Source organism: Trachurus trachurus (genome assembly GCF_905171665.1).
Source record: "Trachurus trachurus genome assembly, chromosome: 8".
Classification (NCBI taxonomy): Eukaryota; Metazoa; Chordata; class Actinopteri; order Carangiformes; family Carangidae; genus Trachurus; species Trachurus trachurus.
This window is the reverse complement of record NC_139905.1, coordinates 625,304-647,500: the sequence shown is the minus strand read 5'-3', so window position 1 is coordinate 647,500 and position 22,197 is coordinate 625,304. Positions and strand designations below refer to the sequence as shown.

At 42.1% G+C, this 22,197-nt stretch overlaps 2 protein-coding genes and 1 pseudogene across 3 annotated transcripts in view; 2 read left to right on the top strand and 1 right to left on the bottom strand.

Annotated features, from left to right (window-relative positions):
• LOC310989438 overlaps window positions 1-1,463 on the top strand; it is a 19,932-nt pseudogene extending 18,469 nt beyond the window's left edge. The window contains exon 12 of the transcript XR_014596495.1: window positions 830-1,463. The product of XR_014596495.1 is annotated as an uncharacterized misc_RNA (transcript). The remainder of the gene's footprint in view (window positions 1-829) is intronic.
• A 3,056-nt stretch (window positions 1,464-4,519) lies between these two features.
• On the bottom strand, window positions 4,520-9,848 carry LOC310989766 (interferon a3-like; the record flags this gene model as incomplete). The annotated part of the gene is made up of 5 exons (XM_083976914.1): window positions 4,520-4,642; window positions 8,341-8,430; window positions 8,542-8,694; window positions 8,874-8,942; window positions 9,729-9,848. The coding sequence occupies 5 exons, from the start codon at window positions 9,846-9,848 to the stop codon at window positions 4,520-4,522; spliced, it is 555 nt and encodes a 184-aa protein (XP_083833040.1).
• Window positions 9,849-11,304: 1,456 nt separating this feature from the next.
• rdm1 (RAD52 motif containing 1) lies at window positions 11,305-20,533 on the top strand. Its single transcript, XM_083976542.1, has 8 exons — window positions 11,305-11,390; window positions 13,252-13,354; window positions 15,595-15,762; window positions 17,508-17,636; window positions 18,713-18,893; window positions 19,404-19,502; window positions 19,613-19,683; window positions 20,370-20,533. Exons 2-8 carry the CDS (start codon window positions 13,253-13,255, stop codon window positions 20,448-20,450), a joined length of 831 nt encoding a protein of 276 aa, XP_083832668.1. The 5' UTR covers window positions 11,305-11,390; window position 13,252; the 3' UTR covers window positions 20,451-20,533.
• Window positions 20,534-22,197: the final 1,664 nt, after the last annotated feature.

Here is a 22,197-nt window from a genome sequence, read left to right as displayed (position 1 = left end):
CCATTCACCTCATAATAGGTCACTCAACCATCACAGTGACTCTGAGCCACAATAATTACAGCCCAAATCCTGCATAGTTCTGCTTTAAACCCTTAAACCCTTAAACCCTTAAACCCTTAAACCCTTAAACCCTTAAACCCTTAAACCCTTACCACGGGAGTCAATGGAGGTGTCCTTACTCTCTTTTACAGTGCTCTAGACCAGTGGTTCTCAACTGGTGGGTCGGGACCCAGAAGTGGGTCTTGGACCCGTTCTGGATGGGTCGCGGACAGCTGGTCAACAAAGTAAATAATATTTAATGCACATCTGATGTTGGACATGTCTTTTATTTTGAAAAATAACTTATATTGAAAGGCACGAGACACGTGAACACATGCAGTTGTAATGCTCCTCCTCACTTTCTTATTATTTGCTCTGAATGCAAAGATATCAGTTTCTTATTAATGTGGCCTGATGCAGTGAATCTGGTTTTGTTTTGTGGGTCTTTATTTTGTGCAATTTGATATTTATTCACTTTAGTGAACATGCTCTGAATGCAGAGATGCATTAGAAGTCAAATATATCGTTTTGTTGGTCTCCATTTGGTGCAGTTTGATATTTTTTTATTCACTTCCGTACATGCAGTTGTCATGGTAACTCCTCAGCTTCATTCATGTGCTCTGAAATGCACTTTGCTCAATAAAGAGCTAAATGAGTTTTTAAAGGCTTAAAAAAATTCTTGGTTTGAATTCTATAAAAGTGGGTCGCGACTTAATGACCCAGAGTGAGACTCGTGGAGAACCGCTGGTCCCCATGACGACGGCCTTGTGTTTGTCTCCCGTCTGTCCAGTGGTGGCGCTCTACGGCTACGAGGCGGCGAAGCCCGGCGACCTGACGCTCACCGAGGGCGACGTCGTCTACCTGATGCATCGCCACGACGACGGCTGGTGCGAGGGATTCGTCAACGGCAACCAGGGCTTCTTCCCGCAGAACTACGTCCAGTCATGTGACTAGTCTCATGTCGCCATGGAGACGGATAAATGATGTCATCAGCTGGTTTCAGCTCCTGGTTGTTTCCTGTTAAAGGTCCAGTCTGTAATTAATTAACCAGGTTTATTGTTAGAATCTGAATTCAGGCTACTATGAATATAAAGTATATAAAGTTTATAAAGTATATAAAATAAAACCTGTTTGGTTTCTGTAGCCTTATAATTCTTCTTTTATATCTATATATATAACAAGGGTCTCGCTTTAGAGAGCGTCGCCATCTTGCGCCGCCATGTCTGTACTGGACCTTTAACAGATTATTATCATAGAATAATTAGAAGTAAAAAAAAAAAAAAAAGATCAATAGTTTGAACTTTAATTTAGATTCAGTTCAGTAATAAACCAACTGGTCTGGGTGAAACATCGATGAAGATGATGATGTGATGAAGAGGACACACAACAAACTACACACTCCAAACAACCTGGACCCTAGCTCCACCGTAACCTGTCTGTGTCTGCAGATTATCAATAAATTAATTGATCTTTGCATCAGTGTTGTGTCCATTGTTTGTTTTTTGATGAAACTGGATCAAACCAGTTGTGACGGCCTCCTGTGGGCCTGTGAGCAGGCTAACACTACCCATACACTTCCAGCGTTTGAGCTAAGCTAATTAGCGACTTTAGGTAGAGGGCAGGCTAACACTACCCATACACTTCCAGCGTTTGAGCTAAGCTAATTAGCGACTTTAGGTGGAGGCAGGCTAACACTACCCATACACTTCCAGCGTTTGAGCTAAGCTAATTAGCGACTTTAGGTGGAGGCAGGCTAACACTACCCATACACTTCCAGCGTTTGAGCTAAGCTAATTAGCGACTTTAGGTGGAGGCAGGCTAACACTACCCATACACTTCCAGCGTTTGAGCTAAGCTAATTAGCGACTTTAGGTGGAGGCAGGCTAACACTACCCATACACTTCCAGCGTTTGAGCTAAGCTAATTAGCGACTTTAGGTGGAGGCAGGCTAACACTACCCATACACTTCCAGCGTTTGAGCTAAGCTAATTAGCGACTTTAGGTGGAGGCAGGCTAACACTACCCATACACTTCCAGCGTTTGAGCTAAGCTAATTAGCGACTTTAGGTGGAGGCAGGCTAACACTACCCATACACTTCCAGCGTTTGAGCTAAGCTAATTAGCGACTTTAGGTGGAGGCAGGCTAACACTACCCACACTTCCAGTGTTTGAGCTAAGCTAATTACGGCGATACGGCTCTATCTCCCTTGTTACTGCACACACAGTGGAAAGGATGGTGTCTGCTGGTCATGGACTCAGGAGTGAGGCAAGACACGAAAAAAAATGTTGGCGTATCCCTTTAAGGAGGAACTAAACAGGATTTCCACCTTAACTATGGAGCTATTATTGTTGCAATATTATTTGCAAATGCGTATCTCAATCTGTGTGTGCGTATTCAGATCTGTGTGTGTGTATTCAGATCTGTGTGTGTGTAATATGATCTGTGTGTGTGTATTCAGATCTGTGTGTGCGTATTCAGATCTGTGTGTGTGTATTCAGACCTGTGTGTGTGTAAAAAAAATCTGTGTCCGTATTCAGATTTGCAAGTGAAGACAAATCTGCAAGTGCATGCAAAGATCTGTGAATGTGAACACAGATCTGTAAGTGTACATAGATCTGTAAATGTGTAAACCGATCTGTAAATGCGTACTTAGATCTGTAAATGTCTGTCATCACTTACAACTCAGGCAGGAGCTCTCCATTGGCTGTGTTTTTACACGTGAATTTTGCAACACTTCTGCCGCGGCAGATCTGTGATCTGAAAATGTGTAGAAATGAGATTTATCTGTGACCTCAGTGTTCCTTTGCCCTGAGCTCAGGCTCACAGGCTCACGCTGCCTGGCTGCAGTAGCAGTACCGACCCGGTCCGTGTACGAAGTATAATTCAATTACGTTGTTCACTTTGTACCATGAGAAATGTCGTTTTTACTGGGGTAAATGGTAATCGTTTAGGAGGCGATTTGTTGTGAATTAGGTATTTAATTCGTTTCGGAGTTTTTCTTCTTCTTTCTTTTAAATTGTCCGTTGCTGTAGCCATCAAAACGCGGAGCTTTTACTTTGAAGGCTGGTTCCGGCTCTCGACTTCCTTTTTCAATTTTCATTGTACAAGTTGGAGAAAGGAACAAGCGGGCACTTCGGTGCGCTGAATTGTTGAAGCGTTGTACGTCTCACGTCAATCAAACAGGAAATACCGGTAAAAACGACATTTCTCATGGTACAAAGTGAACAACGTAATTGAATTATACTTCGTACACGGACCGGGTCGGTACTGCTACTGCAGCCAGGCAGCGTGAGCCTGTGAGCCTGAGCTCAGGGCAAAGGAACACTGAGGTCACAGACAAATCTCATTTCTACACATTTTCAGATCACAGATCTGCCGCGGCAGAAGTGTTGCAAAATTCACGTGTAAAAACACAGCCAATGGAGAGCTCCTGCCTGAGTTGTAAGTGATGACAGACATTTACAGATCTAAGTACGCATTTACAGATCGGTTTACACATTTACAGATCTATGTACACTTACAGATCTGTGTTCACATTCACAGATCTTTGCATGCACTTGCAGATTTGTCTTCACTTGCAAATCTGAATACAGACACAGATTTTTTTTACACACACACAGGTCTGAATACACACACACAGATCTGAATACACACACACAGATCATATTACACACACACACAGATCTGATTACACACACACAGATCTGATTACACACACACAGATCTGAATACGCACACACAGATTGAGATACGCATTTGCAAATAATATTGCAACAATAATAGCTCCATACTTAACTCTTTAGGATTTCTACCATAAAAGGGATATTTCAACATTTTGGCAAATTGGCCCATTGCCATAATCAGTTATTATTATTAGTTATTAACCATTAACAATAATAATTAACCCTCTCCCTGCTGGTGTAGCGCTGCAGCAGCAGTGATGAAGGTGATGAAGGTTCTGTAGTCGTCTGAACTTTATATGCAAGATCCCACCGATACGTTTTATCCAATGGCTGAGCAACAGTGTGTGTTTGTGTGTGTGTGTGTGTGTGTGTGTGTTGTTGAGTAATGGTAAAAAAGTAAAAGCCTCTGTCCACTGAAGCAGAAACAACAGAGATTCGTTGGTGACGGGCAGAAATAGGTTTAAAGATCCAACAACAAGCTCAGTGACAAAAACATTTATTAAGACAATTCAATAAATACAACAAATAAATTAAATAAATAGACGTATAAAATAGATAAATATAAAAAATAAATTAAATAAATAGATGTATAAAATAAATAAATAGATGTATAAAATAAATAAATATATAAAATAAATTAAATAGGCTAAGTAGACTTATAAAATGAATTAGATAACTATGTTGCAGCACTCTGGTCCAGCAGATGGCTGTGTGGTGTAGATCAGTGGCGCCTCCTGGTGGCAGCAGCAGCAGAGCGCCTCCTGCTGGTGGTGGTAGCAGTAGCAGCAGCAGTAGATCAGTGGCGCCTCCTGGTGGCAGCAGCAGTTGTAGATCGGGGGTTAACGATATTGTTCACCATCAGGTCCAACCGCTCCAGGTGAAGCTTCGTCTCCGTCCTCATCAGCTCCCAGAGCGCAGCCTGGACACACAATACACAGGTCAGTACTACAGTAGTTAAACAGCTCTAGAGTCAGTACTACAGTAGTTAAACAGTTCTAGAGTCAGTGCTACAGTAGTTAAACAGTTCTAGAGTCAGTGCTACAGTAGTTAAACAGTTCTAGAGTCAGTGCTACAGTAGTTAAACAGTTCTAGAGTCAGTACTACAGTAGTTAAACAGTTCTAGAGTCAGTGCTACAGTAGTTAAACAGTTCTAGAGTCAGTACTACAGTAGTTGAACAGCTCTAGAGTCAGTGCTACAGTAGTTAAACAGTTCTAGAGTCAGTACTACAGTAGTTGAACAGTTCTAGAGTCAGTGCTACAGTAGTTAAATAGTTCTAGAGTCAGTGCTACAGTAGTTAAACAGTTCTAGAGTCAGTACTACAGTAGTTAAACAGTTCTAGAGTCAGTGCTACAGTAGTTAAACAGTTCTAGAGTCAGTGCTACAGTAGTTAAACAGTTCTAGAGTCAGTACTACAGTAGTTAAACAGTTCTAGAGTCAGTGCTACAGTAGTTAAACAGTTCTAGAGTCAGTACTACAGTAGTTAAACAGTTCTAGAGTCAGTGCTACAGTAGTTAAACAGCTCTAGAGTCAGTGCTACAGTAGTTAAATAGTTCTAGAGTCAGTGCTACAGTAGTTAAACAGTTCTAGAGTCAGTACTACAGTAGTTGAACAGCTCTAGAGTCAGTGCTACAGTAGTTAAACAGTTCTAGAGTCAGTACTACAGTAGTTGAACAGTTCTAGAGTCAGTGCTACAGTAGTTAAATAGTTCTAGAGTCAGTGCTACAGTAGTTAAACAGTTCTAGAGTCAGTACTACAGTAGTTAAACAGTTCTAGAGTCAGTGCTACAGTAGTTAAACAGTTCTAGAGTCAGTGCTACAGTAGTTAAACAGTTCTAGAGTCAGTGCTACAGTAGTTAAACAGTTCTAGAGTCAGTGCTACAGTAGTTGAACAGTTCTAGAGTCAGTGCTACAGTAGTTAAACAGTTCTAGAGTCAGTGCTACAGTAGTTAAACAGTTCTAGAGTCAGTGCTACAGTAGTTGAACAGCTCTAGAGTCAGTGCTACAGTAGTTAAACAGTTCTAGAGTCAGTACTACAGTAGTTGAACAGTTCTAGAGTCAGTGCTACAGTAGTTAAATAGTTCTAGAGTCAGTGCTACAGTAGTTAAACAGTTCTAGAGTCAGTACTACAGTAGTTAAACAGTTCTAGAGTCAGTGCTACAGTAGTTAAACAGTTCTAGAGTCAGTGCTACAGTAGTTAAACAGTTCTAGAGTCAGTACTACAGTAGTTAAACAGTTCTAGAGTCAGTGCTACAGTAGTTAAACAGTTCTAGAGTCAGTGCTACAGTAGTTAAACAGTTCTAGAGTCAGTACTACAGTAGTTAAACAGTTCTAGAGTCAGTGCTACAGTAGTTAAACAGCTCTAGAGTCAGTGCTACAGTAGTTAAATAGTTCTAGAGTCAGTGCTACAGTAGTTAAACAGTTCTAGAGTCAGTACTACAGTAGTTGAACAGCTCTAGAGTCAGTGCTACAGTAGTTAAACAGTTCTAGAGTCAGTACTACAGTAGTTGAACAGTTCTAGAGTCAGTGCTACAGTAGTTAAATAGTTCTAGAGTCAGTGCTACAGTAGTTAAACAGTTCTAGAGTCAGTACTACAGTAGTTAAACAGTTCTAGAGTCAGTGCTACAGTAGTTAAACAGTTCTAGAGTCAGTGCTACAGTAGTTACACAGTTCTAGAGTCAGTACTACAGTAGTTAAACAGTTCTAGAGTCAGTGCTACAGTAGTTAAACAGTTCTAGAGTCAGTGCTTCAGTAGTTAAACAGTTCTAGAGTCAGTGCCACAGTAGTTAAACAGTTCTAGAGTCAGTGCTACAGTAGTTAAACAGCTCTAGAGTCAGTGCTACAGTAGTTAAACAGTTCTAGAGTCAGTGCTACAGTAGTTAAACAGTTCTAGAGTCAGTGCTACAGTAGTTAAACAGTTCTAGAGTCAGTGCTACAGTAGTTAAACAGCTCTAGAGTCAGTGCTACAGTAGTTAAACAGTTCTAGAGTCAGTGCTACAGTAGTTAAACAGTTCTAGAGTCAGTGCTACAGTAGTTAAACAGTTCTAGAGTCAGTGCTACAGTAGTTAAACAGTTCTAGAGTCAGTGCTACAGTAGTTAAACAGCTCTAGAGTCAGTGCTACAGTAGTTAAACAGTTCTAGAGTCAGTGCTACAGTAGTTAAACAGTTCTAGAGTCAGTGCTACAGTAGTTAAACAGTTCTAGAGTCAGTGCTACAGTAGTTAAACAGTTCTAGAGTCAGTACTACAGTAGTTAAACAGTTCTAGAGTCAGTGCTACAGTAGTTAAACAGTAGTTAAACAGTTCTAGAGTCAGTACTACAGTAGTTAAACAGTTCTAGAGTCAGTACTACAGTAGTTAAACAGTTCTAGAGTCAGTGCTACAGTAGTTAAACAGTAGTTAAACAGTTCTAGAGTCAGTACTACAGTAGTTAAACAGTTCTAGAGTCAGTACTACAGTAGTTAAACAGTTCTAGAGTCAGTACTACAGTAGTTAAACAGTTCTAGAGTCAGTGCTACAGTAGTTAAACAGTTCTAGAGTCAGTACTACAGTAGTTAAACAGTTCTAGAGTCAGTGCTACAGTAGTTAAACAGTAGTTAAACAGTTCTAGAGTCAGTGCTACAGTAGTTAAACAGTTCTAGAGTCAGTGCTACAGTAGTTAAACAGTTCTAGAGTCAGTGCTACAGTAGTTAAACAGTTCTAGAGTCAGTACTACAGTAGTTAAACAGTTCTAGAGTCAGTACTACAGTAGTTAAACAGTTCTAGAGTCAGTGCTACAGTAGTTAAACAGTAGTTAAACAGTTCTAGAGTCAGTACTACAGTAGTTAAACAGTTCTAGAGTCAGTACTACAGTAGTTAAACAGTTCTAGAGTCAGTACTACAGTAGTTAAACAGTTCTAGAGTCAGTACTACAGTAGTTAAACAGTTCTAGAGTCAGTGCTACAGTAGTTAAACAGTAGTTAAACAGTTCTAGAGTCAGTACTACAGTAGTTAAACAGTTCTAGAGTCAGTACTACAGTAGTTAAACAGTTCTAGAGTCAGTACTACAGTAGTTAAACAGTTCTAGAGTCAGTGCTACAGTAGTTAAACAGTTCTAGAGTCAGTGCTACAGTAGTTAAACAGTTCTAGAGTCAGTACTACAGTAGTTAAACAGTAGTTAAACAGTTCTAGAGTCAGTGCTACAGTAGTTAAACAGTTCTAGAGTCAGTGCTACAGTAGTTAAACAGTTCTAGAGTCAGTGCTACAGTAGTTAAACAGTTCTAGAGTCAGTGCTACAGTAGTTAAACAGTAGTTAAACAGTTCTAGAGTCAGTGCTACAGTAGTTAAACAGTTCTAGAGTCAGTGCTACAGTAGTTAAACAGTAGTTAAACAGTTCTAGAGTCAGTGCTACAGTAGTTAAACAGTTCTAGAGTCAGTACTACAGTAGTTAAACAGTTCTAGAGTCAGTGCTACAGTAGTTAAACAGTTCTAGAGTCAGTACTACAGTAGTTAAACAGTTCTAGAGTCAGTGCTACAGTAGTTAAACAGTTCTAGAGTCAGTGCTACAGTAGTTAAACAGTTCTAGAGTCAGTGCTACAGTAGTTAAACAGTTCTAGAGTCAGTGCTACAGTAGTTGTACTCACAGTGCGGTCCAGGACTCTGCTCCTCAGTCTCCTGTAGTAAATCTTCAGCTTGTGGTTCTGTTTGTGGTTGTGTTTATGGTCTGTCGGCACCTGGAGACACAAACACACAGTCAACACACACGGGCCTGACATGGAGGAGGAGGAGATGAGAGGTCGTCATGGCAACAGCTGGATGGATGATGAGGTGTGTGCGGTACTCACGCAGGTGTTGAGGCCGGCGATCAGGCGGTCCAGACTCGTCCTGAAGCCGTTGGTGTGATTGGCCAACCAGGAGGCCGAGGACAGGTCGCTATGGCGATAGAGTTCAGCGATCTGGTCCAGGCTGTCTCTGATGAAAACCACCTGAGAGGTCACCTGGAGAGAGGACGGATGGATGAGTGGTTGGTGGGTTGGTTGATTGATTGATTGATTGGTTGATTGATTGATTGATTGATTGATTGATTGATTGATTGATTGATTGATTGATTGATTGATTGATTGATTGGTTGATTGGTTGATTGGTTGGTTGGTTGGTTGGTTGGTTGATTGCTTACCTCCCTCTGGCCCATGTGCTTGTAGAGCTTCTCGGGGAACTGCATCTCCTCGTCCGTCCCCTGATTCCCCTGAAACACAAACAGACTTCAGTCAGCTTCAGCCGTTTCGATCCACTCTCGATCCTGTCTTTGTGTTTGAAACACGTCACACGGGGGTTAAACAGCAGCAGGGTCAGAGGTCAGAGGTCACATGCAGAGACTGGACCTGATGAGCATCCCATAATGAGTCCAACACACCATGCTGTACCTGTAGTCCACAGACCAGACCTACCAGTCCTCATCGGGACTATCTTCAACAGTTTGTGTCTGACTGGGATCAAAGTAAAGATTATCGATTACTGATTATTGATCGTGGATGGAAGAACAAGATGAGACGCAGTGGCCAAAGTGCCATTAATGCGAGTAATGCCGTTGCATTAGAACTCTGGTAACAATTAAATTCAACATTTCAAAAAATAAAATGATCAATTGGTGGTACTGTATTACTGTAACATCTTGGCTTTTACATCTTTACTGTAATTCACTGATGTTATTCTGGATTATGGGGATTTGCTTTCAATATCTGATCATTCAGTTTTTTATCCCCGCAAAAAAACTCTTCTAGACAGTAACGACAGAACCATTTGACTATGTTAGAGATTTACCATCTTTGCTGAGCATCAGAATTGTTTGAAATCAATAGGCCTAATAATAATAATAATAATAATAATAATAATAATAAAAGCCTGTCCCATAAGCCGGGTCGGCCCCTGTTGTCACAGCAATCATTCTGCATCGGGGCCGTTGGTAGCTGACTACTTTCTTCTACTGTCACCAGTGATGAGACGTGTTGACGACCGGTCGGTAGCTACTCACCATGAGTCGGAGGTGGGTCAGCGTGATGTTGCTATAGTGATGGTAGCGGCTGAGCCAATCACAGCCGAGCGCAGGAGTCAGGACGCTGCAGAGCAGGACGAGGCCGATGGGGACGACCATGATGAAGACGATGGAGATGATGAAGACGATGAAGATGATGGAGGAGATGAAGGAGAGAACAGTTATAATACAACATGCTGCTGCTGCTCAGACTCTTATACTCACAACAGGGAAAAGGAAACAGAGTCAGGAAGTTCCCAGTGGCTCCGCCCCCTTTCACTTTTTTTACACCTTCACTCTTTCACTCTTTCACTCTCTCACTCTTTCACTCTGTCAGTGATGTCATAGTTAGACTGCAGATTACTATTATTACACTTATCTCCATTATGAGCATCAGTGTGTTTCACAGCATTTAACCACAGCGCTGGTCACACACACACACACACACACACACACAACATAACACACATATACTCTTGATACAGGATCAATAATAATTATAGTTTACTTTTATTTTATTTCATTTTTTTCTAATTACAAATGACCCACTAACATGTAAAGGAGCAGTTCACTGTCACGTCGTCAGGTCGGCCGACATGAACCCGGTCGACGTCTGTTTGACACACGGAAACACTTTGTGCTGCGTTTTTATCTATGAAAAGTGCTTTATAGTTATCACTTATTATTATTATTATTATTATTATTAACAGTGTGTCGACGGAGTGTTGCACGTGTCATTTCACTGCAATGATCTTGTGTTGTTGTATGTGACGAATAAACCATCATCATCATCATCATTATTATGATTATATAATTATATTATAATAATATATATGATATTATTATTTATCATTATTGTTGCTGTTATTATTATTGATAATAATCTTATCATTGTTGTTATTACAGTGAGTATAAACCACAGGTGAGGAAACACCTTCACTCTGACTCTGAAACTTTCTGCTGTGATTTCCCTTCACTTTCTAAACCTCACACAGGAAGTGACACACTCACCTCTACAAAATAAAAGCTGGCACCGAGCTCCACGGTGTGTGTGTGTGTGTGTGGCCGCTGTGAAGTGGATTTTGGAGTATTTTGAAGGCGGTGTCTCCTCCTCTTCCGGTCTGGGTTTCACTTTCTTTCTGGTGACGTCACCGGGTGTGATGCGTGATGACGACGATGACGTGGTGGCTCGGCTCGGGCTCGAGGCAGCAGACAGACTTTCCTTTTCCCTCCAGTCACCAACTCACAGGTTTTCACTTCACCTGGTGGTTCAGTCGTGTTGTTTTCACTCTTCACTTTCATCTCGGTGCTGGTGAACATGTGGAGGAGGAGGAGGAGGAGAAAAAAGGGGGGAAAAGTGAAGTTTGGAGCAGCGGAGGAAGAGGACAGACCATAATACATCCATGGGACAGACCCAGACAGACCAGAGTGAACCACCAGAACAACTAGGACCAAAGTTCAGTCCGCCCGGTCCAAGCGGCTCAGGAAACAGAACGGCTCAGTTCACTACAGGAGAGAAAACCCAGCGGGCTGCGAGGCGACGCTCTGATTGGTCCGCTGCCGCTGTCGTCACCGTTCCTCCTGACTCCTGATTGGCTGCAGCAGCGGCAGCGGAAGCGCGCCAAACAAAGTCCTGTTGTGTTTGTCCAAAGAGAAGAGACGGTGAGTGACTAAATCTACTGTAACTTAACTTTAACTTTAATTTAACTTTAATTTAACTAAACTTTGACTTGAAGCAGCGAGTTTTAACTGGAGGACGTAACGGACATTAATCTTATTATCCTTTTATCCAAATGGCACATTCATAAATGTAGATACACAGATAAAAATCCTGTTTTTCTTACATTTCAGAACGAAGTCAAGCAGTAAGTTAGGCTAATATTAAAACCACTGAAACATCTAATAACACAAAAGCTAAAAGACCTTGAGCCTGTGTCTCTACAACATCTTTGTATAATGCAATCTGTAAAAAAGCCTCCATGTATGTAACGTGTAACGTTAACCCCGCGGTGACATCTGCTGTCGTGTAGGTTGTTTTGCAGTTGGACAAGTTTTAATAAAGTTCTGGAGAAAAAAAAGTGAAGCCAAAAAAAAGAAAGAAAAAGAAACTGGAGGACAGAGACACCACTCCTCCTCCTCTACTCTCTCTCCTCTTCTATTCCTCCTCTATTCCTCCTCCTCTACTCTCTCTCCTCTTCTATTCCTCCTCTTCCTCCTCTATTCCTCCTCCTCTATCCTTCCTCCTCCTCTACTCTGTCTCCTCTTCTATTCCTCTTCTATCCTTCCTCCTCTTCCTCCTCTATTCCTCCTCCTCTACTCTCTCTCCTCTTCTATTCCTCTTCTATCCTTCCTCATCTTCCTCCTCTATTCCTCCTCCTCTACTCTCTCTCCTCTTCTATTCCTCCTCTTCCTCCTCTATTCCTCCTCCTCTACTCTGTCTCCTCTTCTATTCCTCTTCTATTCCTCATATCCTTCCTCCTCTATTCCTCCTCCTCTATCCTTCCTCCTCCTCTACTCTCTCTCCTCTTCTATTCCTCTTCTATTCATCCTCCTCTACTCTCTCTCCTCTTCTATTCCTCCTCCTCTCCTCTTCCTCTTCTATTCCTCCTCCTCTCCTCTTCTATTCCTCCTCCTCTCCTCTCCTCCTCGTCTCCTCTTCCTCCTCTATCCTTCCTCCTCCTCTACTCTCTCTCCTCCTCTATTCCTTCTCTATCCTTCCTCCTCCTCTCCTCCTCCTCTCCTCTTCCTCCTCTATTGCTCCTCCTCTTCCTCCTCTATTCCTCCTCTATCCCTCCTCTATCCTTCCTCCTCCTCCTCTATTCCTCCTCCTCTCCTCCTCTCCTCTTCCTCCTCTATTGCTCCTCCTCCTCCTCTATTCCTCCTCCTCTATCCCTCCTCTATCCTTCCTCCTCTTCTCTTCTACTCTCTCTCCTCTTCTATTCCTCCTCTATCCTTCCTCCTCCTCCTCTACTCTCTCTCCTCTTCTATTCCTCCTCTATTCCTCCTCCTCTCCTCTTCCTCCTCTATCCTTCCTCCTCCTCCTCTACTCTCTCTCCTCTTCTATTCCTCCTCTATTCCTCCTCCTCTCCTCCTCCTCCTCTATTCCTCCTCCTCTACCTCTCTCCTCTTCCTCCTCTATTCCTCCTCTATCCTTCCTCCTCCTCCTCTCCTCTTCCTCCTCTATTCCTCCTCCTCTCCTCCTCCTCCTCTATTCCTCCTCCTCTCCTCCTCCTCCTCCTCTCTTCCTAATCGTTGCAGGTCTGTGTTGTGATTCTGTCGCTTCGTCAAAAGGAAACATTTCAGATGTCGTCACGGTAACCGTTCACCATGTGGTGTTTGTCATCTACAGTCCAGTTACAGATGTACAGCAGTTTTATTACGTTATTAACTTCACCAGCTCTTCTCTGATTGGTCAGAGTCTGACCTGGAGGAGGAGGAGACGTGTCACCGGGGCTGAAGTTAAAACTGAGTCGTGTGTGTGTATTTATTATATATTTATTATATATTTATTATTCCATCCCAGAATGATGGAGGTGGACGTGCTGGACTTCCTGGTCCCTGTGGAGAACAACAAGACTCTGTTTGTGTGGAACATCGAGGCGGCGCTGAGCGAGGCGCAGCTCTACGTGAGTCAACTACAACTCTAACTTTACATCTAGAATTATTTGGGGAAAAGTTCTTGAGTTGTAAAATAATCAAAAGTGAACTTTATTAAAGCTCCAGTGAGTGTAGGGATGTCACCATTACTTGTTTTCACAGTTAATCGTGGTTTTAAACGCCACAATTATTTAATCGTTAAGATTAATAAATACCGTCACTTTCACAAAAAATGTGATGTTGGAACCTTATCGGCAGATGTGGCGCCAAAATAAAGGTAAATGCTCAGATACTGGTCCATTTATCTAATGTAACATTGAATTGGTAGGAAATTAAATGTTAGCGTGTCATTTTTAATTGAAAAAAAAGCAAAACAAAACAAAAAATGATTAAAATAAACGTTACATTTGGTATAGATGACAATTTCTGACCTGAATATTTCAAACACTTCCCCTGGGGGATTAAGAATTGGTCATATATTAATAGATACTTGAAATATTTTGTGTAAACAATGAGTAATGTAATTATATTTTTACTGAATTTGATTTAACACATTCATAGTGTTGTGAAATTAATTAATGTATAATAATCGTGATAATCGTAACACCGTGATTATTTCTCTGACAATAATCGTACAAAGAAAATGTATAATGGTGACATCCCTACTCCAGTGTGTAACTTATTTGTCTTTTTATGATCAAAAATCAAACCTGTCTTTCATAAATCCGTATTTGACTGAAGGTGAATCTCAGCTGCATCCAGATGAAAGCTTTCTGGTTCCTTAGAATGAGTTGTTACCAGTAGTGATGGGTCTTTGCCGTGCCGAGGCTTCGAAGCGCGTCGAGTAATCCAGGAAGTGTTTTGTGAAGCGCGAATCGAAGCGCGTATCGATGACGTCCGACGCCTCACCGGCCCGTTGCTCCGCCTACTGGTTCAGGAAGCGGTTTGTGGTTTGGTGGTGCGCTGTTGGTGTTTCTGCATCGAGTGCAACATGTGTTTCAACAGTTTCATCTATATTCTGAATAAAAATGATTCCACAAGTTCAACAAGCACATCCACTGCCCCACAACCCACGTTAACAGAAGTGTAACGGAGATCCGCGGGTATAGGCACAGTCACGACTCATGAGGTACCAGTAAGGAGAAGAGACAGCGTGTAGCGGTTAGTGAAGCGGTTAGCATCGTTACCCACGGTGCAGGAGATCTGTGTTCGAGACCCATTCAGGACCTGAAACTCTTTCTATAGACACTGTGGCCTGAACAACATCGGTCACACAAGCTTATTGTCCTCACCCTCATTCCCACTTTCCCTTATGACTCTTTATGGACACAAATCACCTGTTTAAACCAGTAAACCTGTAATTTAAACCAGTACAAAGTTCAAATGTATAACTAAATATATATATAGCTACACTACAGACCACTATATCATTGTAATATTTGTCCTGTTTAGTTCTTTTTGGCCAGTAGGTGGCCTAGTAGAGCAGCTGAAGCCCCAAGAAGCTTTGTGCTTGATGAACCAGTTTGATGAAAAGCTTCGATGCTTCATGAGGCTTCATCTGGCTCATCATCACTAGTTACAAGTCGTTACAAATACATAAGTGTCATTTTACTGCACCAGAGAAAGACGGTAAAACAATACCACATCACCATGACAACATGTTGTCAGGCCACTTGTTTACATAGACGCTTGTTTATCCTGTTATACTGTAAAAACTCAACATCTTTCCAAGAATATTTGTCTTATTTCTAGTCAAAACTAAACTCTTTCCACTTAAAATAAGACTCATCACCTAAAAATGAACTTGTTTTTAGATCATTTTCACTTGTTTCAAACTAATTTTCACTTGAAATAAGTAGAAAAATCTGGCATTCTACTTATTTCAAGTGAAAATCAGCTTGAAAGAAGTAAAAAGTGTCTAAAAACAAGCTGCTTTTTATGTGATGAGTCTGATTTGAAGTAGAATGAGATTTGTTTTGACTAGAAATAAGACAAATATTCTTGGTGAGAGTTTAGAGTTTTTGCAGTGCATGTGCAGCGTCTGTTGTCTGTCTGACGTCCGCCCCATTTCACCTGAATGCAACATCAAGAATACGTTCAGAGATGCAACCACACCGCTAGATGGAGGTGATTCCTACCTACTATACCTTTAAATGCCTTAAAGCCTGAGCGGGGTCTTCTCCTCCTTCGGTCCTCTCTACCTGTTGAAGCTCCTCTGTGTGTGTGTGTGTGTGTGTGTGTGTGTGTGTGTGTGTGTGTGTGTGTGTAGGAGCATCTGAGCAGCATCTTCTCCTCCTTCGGTCCTCTCTACCTGCTGAAGCTCCGCCCCTCCCCCCCCTCCTTCTCAGCTCTGGTGAAGTTCTTCTCGGCGCTGCAGGCGGCGGCGGCTCAGAGGCACACGGACGGACGCTCGCTGTTCCAGACCCGCCCCCTCAAGGTCCGTTTCCCTCAACTTTATTGAAAGTTGTAGCAACAACAAACATTTCAGTCTTTCCAGCTCACGTTTCGTTACAACAGTAAAGTTACAGTTATATTTGGTTGTTTTTAAAGGGACAACCAGGAGTTTTGTTAAAGCGAAGTGTTTTCACACTACATTTATGAGCCTCCGCACCGTGAAATTCTTTGACCGGTGCAAGACAGACTCATGTTTTCATTCATCAAGAATTAAAGTCAGAGGTTGGAAGACGATCACATACCGTCGTAGTTCCCACCATAAACGGAGATTCGGCGGCGTTATTCTCATGACTCGCCACGAAACCGAAAGTAAAGAAACGCTGGTCGGCTCGCCCAGCATTTCCACCACCACTAATAATAACAAAATAACCATAGAGACAAAACCATAGATTTATCTAAAATGGACCATTAACAAGTGGTAACGGAGATTCATCCACATTAATATCAGACTTTTTATAACCAAATAGAAACTCCTGGTTGTCCCTTTAAATGTGTTTTAGAAATGAACTTGATTGATTGATGTCAGTATAACAAAGGTAAAGCAAAAGAGAAAACAATCAAGTTAACAATAAAGGAAAATACATTTTGGTGACAGACTTCGTATCCCATGAGATGAAATATAATTATAGTTATTGTGACAGATTATTGGTTGAACATTTCTGAATGTATGTTCATTATTGATATAGCTACATTTCATGTTTGTAATTAACTTAAAGGGATAGTTCAACATTTTTGAAAATTGGCCCATCGCCATGATCCCCCTAGTAATAGCAGTAGGTTCGTTACCTTTAATTGTTGGTCCAAGCTGCTTTTAGATCGGGGGAGAAGAATACCGAGCGGCGCAGCTACACTACGGAGGCTAATGGAATTTCTTGGTTTTGCTCATCAAACTCAGCAAATACACAACCAAAAAACTCAAAAACGCTGTGGTGGACAAGTTGTGACCTGCACATTCACCACGCTATGAGATAATAGCGGAAAGTTAAGAGAAGTGAAGCAAATACTCGGAACTACTTTCTTCAGTGAACCACTGGTCGGAGGGACACAGTGTGCGCACCTCAGCCAGTGCCGTAGCCGTAGCCGTATCTGCAGTAAACAGGCGCTTTTGAAATCACTCCGCCGAGCAGCCGTCTAGAGTGTAAAGTCCGACTTTGCCTCTAAAACAACTCCATCTCGCAACTTTCCGCTATTATCTCATAGCGTGGTGAATGTGCAGGTCACAACTTGTCCACCACAGCGTTTTTGAGTTTTTTGGTTGTGTATTTGCTGAGTTTGATGAGCAAAACCAAGAAATTCCATTAGCCTCCGTAGTGTAGCTGCGCCGCTCGGTATTCTTCTCCCCCGATCTAAAAGCAGCTTGGACCAACAATTAAAGGTAACGAACCTACTGCTATTACTAGGGGGATCATGGCGATGGGCCAATTTTCAAAAATGTTGAACTATCCCTTTAAGAGACTTAAAATAATAATCAACTTCAATCAAAAACAACTTAAATGATGGTGAAAAGTTCTGAAATTTACATTTATGGATATGAAACTTCCCCAATAAAATATAAAGGTTGACTCTAGTAGCTACATCGTTTCTTTTCTTTGAAATCAAAATAAGTGATAATGTTCTTCCCTCAATGTTGATTTACATAATATCTAGTTCTCAACTTCTTTCCAGAACAAAACACATGAATCATGTTCAGGTTCAGTTTTACAGAAGCTCTGTTTGAACTGTGTCCAGGTGCAGCTGAGCTCCAAACAGACGCCTCACTTCCTGTCGTCGCGGCCGCGGCCGCTAAGCCACGCCCACTGCCTCAACCTGGCCAATCACTGCCTGGGCTTCGACGGCTGGACCTCTGACATCATCACAGTGAGGAACACACACACACACACACACACACACACACACATCGTCCTTGTATTCAAGTCTTAAAGGACAATTCTTTGTTAATTATTCACATACTAAACCATATTGCATCCATATTTACATATTATATATGTAGGGTTGGGTCCCGAGAATCGAGAACCGGTTGGAACCGGTTCTAACGTTTCGATTCTCCCGGAATCGTTCAGAATTTTTATTTTCGATTCCTCTAAACGATGCTTTAGCAATTTTCATTCACGCTGACTGCCGCGCCGACCGCCGCGCTGACCGCCGAGTCCGACAGCCAGTAAAACAGTAAAGTTATGCCTGCACAGACCACCCACAAACCGCGGCGTTAAGCAGGCCGACACGTATTGATTTTCTATTTTTTGCCGGCGTGTAACATCTTATTTCCTCGCAGAGCTGCGCACAGCGTACCTATCAACTCAGCCCCTCCTTTACCTGCTCTCTCTCTGTCACACACACATTGACAGCGGACCTGTCTGTGAACTCTCCCTCCTCTCCTACTCACTGAAGCCCGTTTAAAACAGAGATCCCGTTATATTTCCTACCCCTCATTACGCTGGCGTTGCTTGTTTACATGGGGCTCTTCCTCTCCCTCTCCGCCGTTAAACCGGCAGCGGAGGAGGTCGTCACGGAGACGTCCAGTCGGCTCCGTGGCGACCTCCTCCGCTGCCGGTTTAACGGCGGAACAACGTCGCTCCGTGTTCTGTTCGTACGTGTTACAGAACGGCTGGTGGAATCATTTTGCACCAGAATAAAAGGAGCACGTGTCAAAACATGAGCATCCGCGGGAGGAAGGATTGTTGTTGGTGCAGAGAAGAGGCTGGCTGAAGTGATCCACAGTTGGGGGGGAGAAAAAAAACAATGAAAAAGTATAACATATTATACATATAAATATACCATGTTTTCCTATTTTGCTAAATACTTTTTTATTAATATTTTGAATTGCTTCATGTTAGTGGTGAGTTTGATATTTTCAGGCAGTGGTCGGGGGGGGTCTGTGGTCTCGTCCGTTGATGTGAAACAGTTAGAGAACTAACTTCCTGTCCCCCCCCCAGCTGAAGGAGCTCACCAACGAAGAGGAAGAGGAGGAAGAGGAGGATGGAGAGGGGGAGGGGGAGGGGGAGGGGGGGCGGTGCAGGAGGCTGCGGTTCGGCTGCATCATGAGCATCAACTTCCCCCGACACCAGCGCAGCACCAGGGGGGGGGCGGTGGTGGAGGACCGCTTCACCTGCACAGGTAGGACACAGGACACTGTCACCATGACGACAGAGACGGAGCTGGTCGAGGAGGAGGAGCCTGATCAGCTCCTCTTTAAAGGGATAGTTCAACATTTTAGTCAAACTGGCCCATCACCATAATAATCCCTATAGTCATAGCAGTAGGTTCGTTACCTTTAATTGTCGGTGCAAGCTGTTTTTAGAACGGCGGAGCAGAGCCATGAGCTGCTCAGAGCTACACTACGGAGGCTCATTATGGGATTTCTTGGTTTCCCTCATCATCAAACTCATCAAATACACAATCCAACAACTCCACAACGCTCTGGTGGACAAGTTGTGAGCTGCACATTCACCACGCTATGAGATAATAACACAACGTTACCACACAGAGTTGTTTTAGAGGGAAATACAGAGACTGTTGATGAAAAACTGTCCCTGAAGGCAACACATCTACCTCTAAAACAACTCTGTCTCTATGGCTGATTGATTAATAGATAGATAGAACGATAGATAACTCTCTCTCTCTCAGATCCCGGTGTTTACCTCCAGAAACGCTCTCAGCTGCAGAAGAGAGTCAGGGACCGAGCTCTGGTCCAGGCCTTCAGCACCGTGCTCATACTACTGCTGGGTAATACTGAGGACTACTACTACTACTGTTACTGAGTACTACTACCTGTGTGTAACTGGTGTGTGTGTGTGTGTGTGTGTGTGTGTGTGTGTGTGTGTGTGTGTGTGTAGAGGGTAAAGTGATGGTGGAGGTGAAACAGACCTCAGACCAGTGTGAACCTGAACCCTCCGGCCTCCTGCAGGTGAGATCAACCTGACTAACACGTCTAGTCTGTCATCTATCAATAATCTATAATCAATGATCAATGAAGAGACTTGATCCATGTGATAACGTCTAGTCTATCATCGTCCTTTTATACAAGTCTGAACCCTCCTGTCGTCCTTCTGGGTCAAATTGACCCAATCTGTTCCCTTCCTCCATCCTTCCTTCCTTCTTTCCACAATCCTTTTTCCTTCCTTCCTTCCCTTCGTCCTTACTTCTTCTTCCTTCCTCTTTGATCCAGTTGACCCTCCATCTTTAATTCCTTCATTTTCTCTTCCTTCTTTCTTCCTTTTTGACCCATTGACCCAATCTGTTCCCTCCCTCCATCTATCTTTCCTTCCTTCCTTGACCCAGCTGGACAACAGGAGAGTGAAACTTTGTGTTTGTTATTATTATTTTAATCTTTATTATCAGGACCCGAGTGACGACCAGCGTCGGCGTTGCTAGGCGACGGCCCTGTGGAAAGTGCTGTTTTTTATTCTTCTTAGCAACAATAAATCACATGTTTGGCGTCTTGAACGAGCTCGAAGACGCATGGTTCTTAGTTTGCACGTAGGGACTGGTGGACATCTAAAGAACGGCTCAACGGCGCCCCCTAGGAATCTTCAGGTGTGTTGTTGTTGTGTGTTAGTGACAGGTGTGTTATTGTGTTGTTGTGTGTTTCAGGTGAACGAGTTCTCGTGGAGCGACTTTGGTCCTGATGAAGACGAGGCTGAGGATGAAGAGTGGGACCTGACTGTGTCCTAGAGCAGCAGTGGTGCATGATGGGAGTTACCAGCAGCTTCAAACTGGATGCTTAACTTATTCAATAAAGACCGTGATGATGATGATGATGAAGCTCTAAACATCCTCTCTGTATGTATAGTAGTAATAATGTGTATAATGTAAATAAATGTGAGTTAATGGCAGTGAAAGACTCGGCTGTTAAAGGTACAGTTCCATGTTTAGGAATCTCCATCACTAATAAAGCTCAGACAGACAGAAAGGACTTCAATTTTAATTTAATTTAATTTAATTCAGTTCATTTGATCGGGACAATGCAGGTTAATTAACATAGTGACACTTCCACTCGTTACAAACAAGTCGATGTGACTGATGTTCTGCAGACAGAGATTATAGCTGATGCTAGTTTCCAACTCCCGTCCCTAGTTCGGCTTTTAGTAGAAGAAAGACATCAAAATTACATAACAACACTATAAAATGTACAATACACCTACAATCATACCAAGTCATGACACATTAAAAATGCAAACAGTTCTGATACTGTTTCAGCCAGATTTTAACCTTTGTATTAAAAGTTCTAATGTCTCGGGTTAGTTTTATTTCAGTCGGTAGTGAATTCCACATCTGGGAACTCTTTATAGAGAAGGCTGATTGGCCTAAGGAGCTCTTAGCCCCTGTTGTAGAAAAAGCCCCAAAAAGACTGAGTCTTTGTCTCCTAAGAGATCTGTCATTAAGAGGTTGAGGAACAAAAGCAGAAGGAATATCTAGACTTACTTATGTATAGATCAGATGTAGTTCAAATTTTTATGGAAGAATAAAACACATTACATAAAACATCTGTTGTCATAAACACATACTGTATGAGAACGGGGGACAAAATGTTTTGGATTTTGATTCTTTGAACAGCACCTTTAAGATCAACTGGATTAAGCAATTCCTGAAAAAAAAACAGACTCAATATGGAATTTTATCCCGATTATGTTTTCTAAAATTGGTGGTTTAAAATTCCTTTTAGTGTGTAACTATAACATAGAAAACATTTCTGTTCTGTTCTGTTCACCTCTCTAACTTTCACCAACAAGCAACAAGCATAACCATCAATGAATACTTATGACAGCTGTGGTTAAGTGTCATTCAGTAAGTTATGTCACTTTTGATGTAAAGTTGACATTGTTTGAGATGTTTTTGTTCTGACAACTTGACATAATGTTTAAAGTTTGTCCATTAGGTCTGCTATGACAGTTTAAATTGTCTTTATGTCAAGTTGTCAGAACAAAAACATCTCAAACAATGTCAACTTTGCATCAAAAGTGACATAACTTACTGAATGACACTTAACCACAGCTGTCAGAAGTATTCACTGATGTTTATGACAGCTGTTATGTCAATCTTTTCACCACACCGTTAGTCTATATGGAATAACAGCGATATCCTCTATAAGAACAGATCTATATTCTTTGAGGAGTGGTTCAACAACAGTATTTGAGTTTAACAACTTTTCAACAGCAATGGTGTTTTATTTTCGTATCAAGAGTTCCTATATGATAGCGATTACTCCTGAACAGTACACCAGTAGTGAAGTGTCATTTAAAATGATTCATCGTTGAACTTGTTACCCAGTGAAACCTTTTTTAAAAAATCAACTTTAAAGGGATAGTTCAACATTTTTGAAAATTGGCCCATCGCCATGATCCCCCTAGTAATAGCAGTAGGTTCGTTACCTTTAATTGTTGGTCCAAGCTGCTTTTAGATCGGGGGAGAAGAATACCGA

Bases quoted from the DNA above. Each gene is read 5' to 3' on its own strand.
- rdm1 (XM_083976542.1), top strand. From the start codon at position 13,253: ATGATGGAGGTGGACGTGCTGGACTTCCTGGTCCCTGTGGAGAACAAC. The intron at 18,894-19,403 runs GTAGGACACAGG...TCTCTCTCTCAG, and splicing joins GGACCGCTTCACCTGCACAG to ATCCCGGTGTTTACCTCCAG. The intron at 19,684-20,369 runs GTGAGATCAACC...TGTGTGTTTCAG, and splicing joins AACCCTCCGGCCTCCTGCAG to GTGAACGAGTTCTCGTGGAG.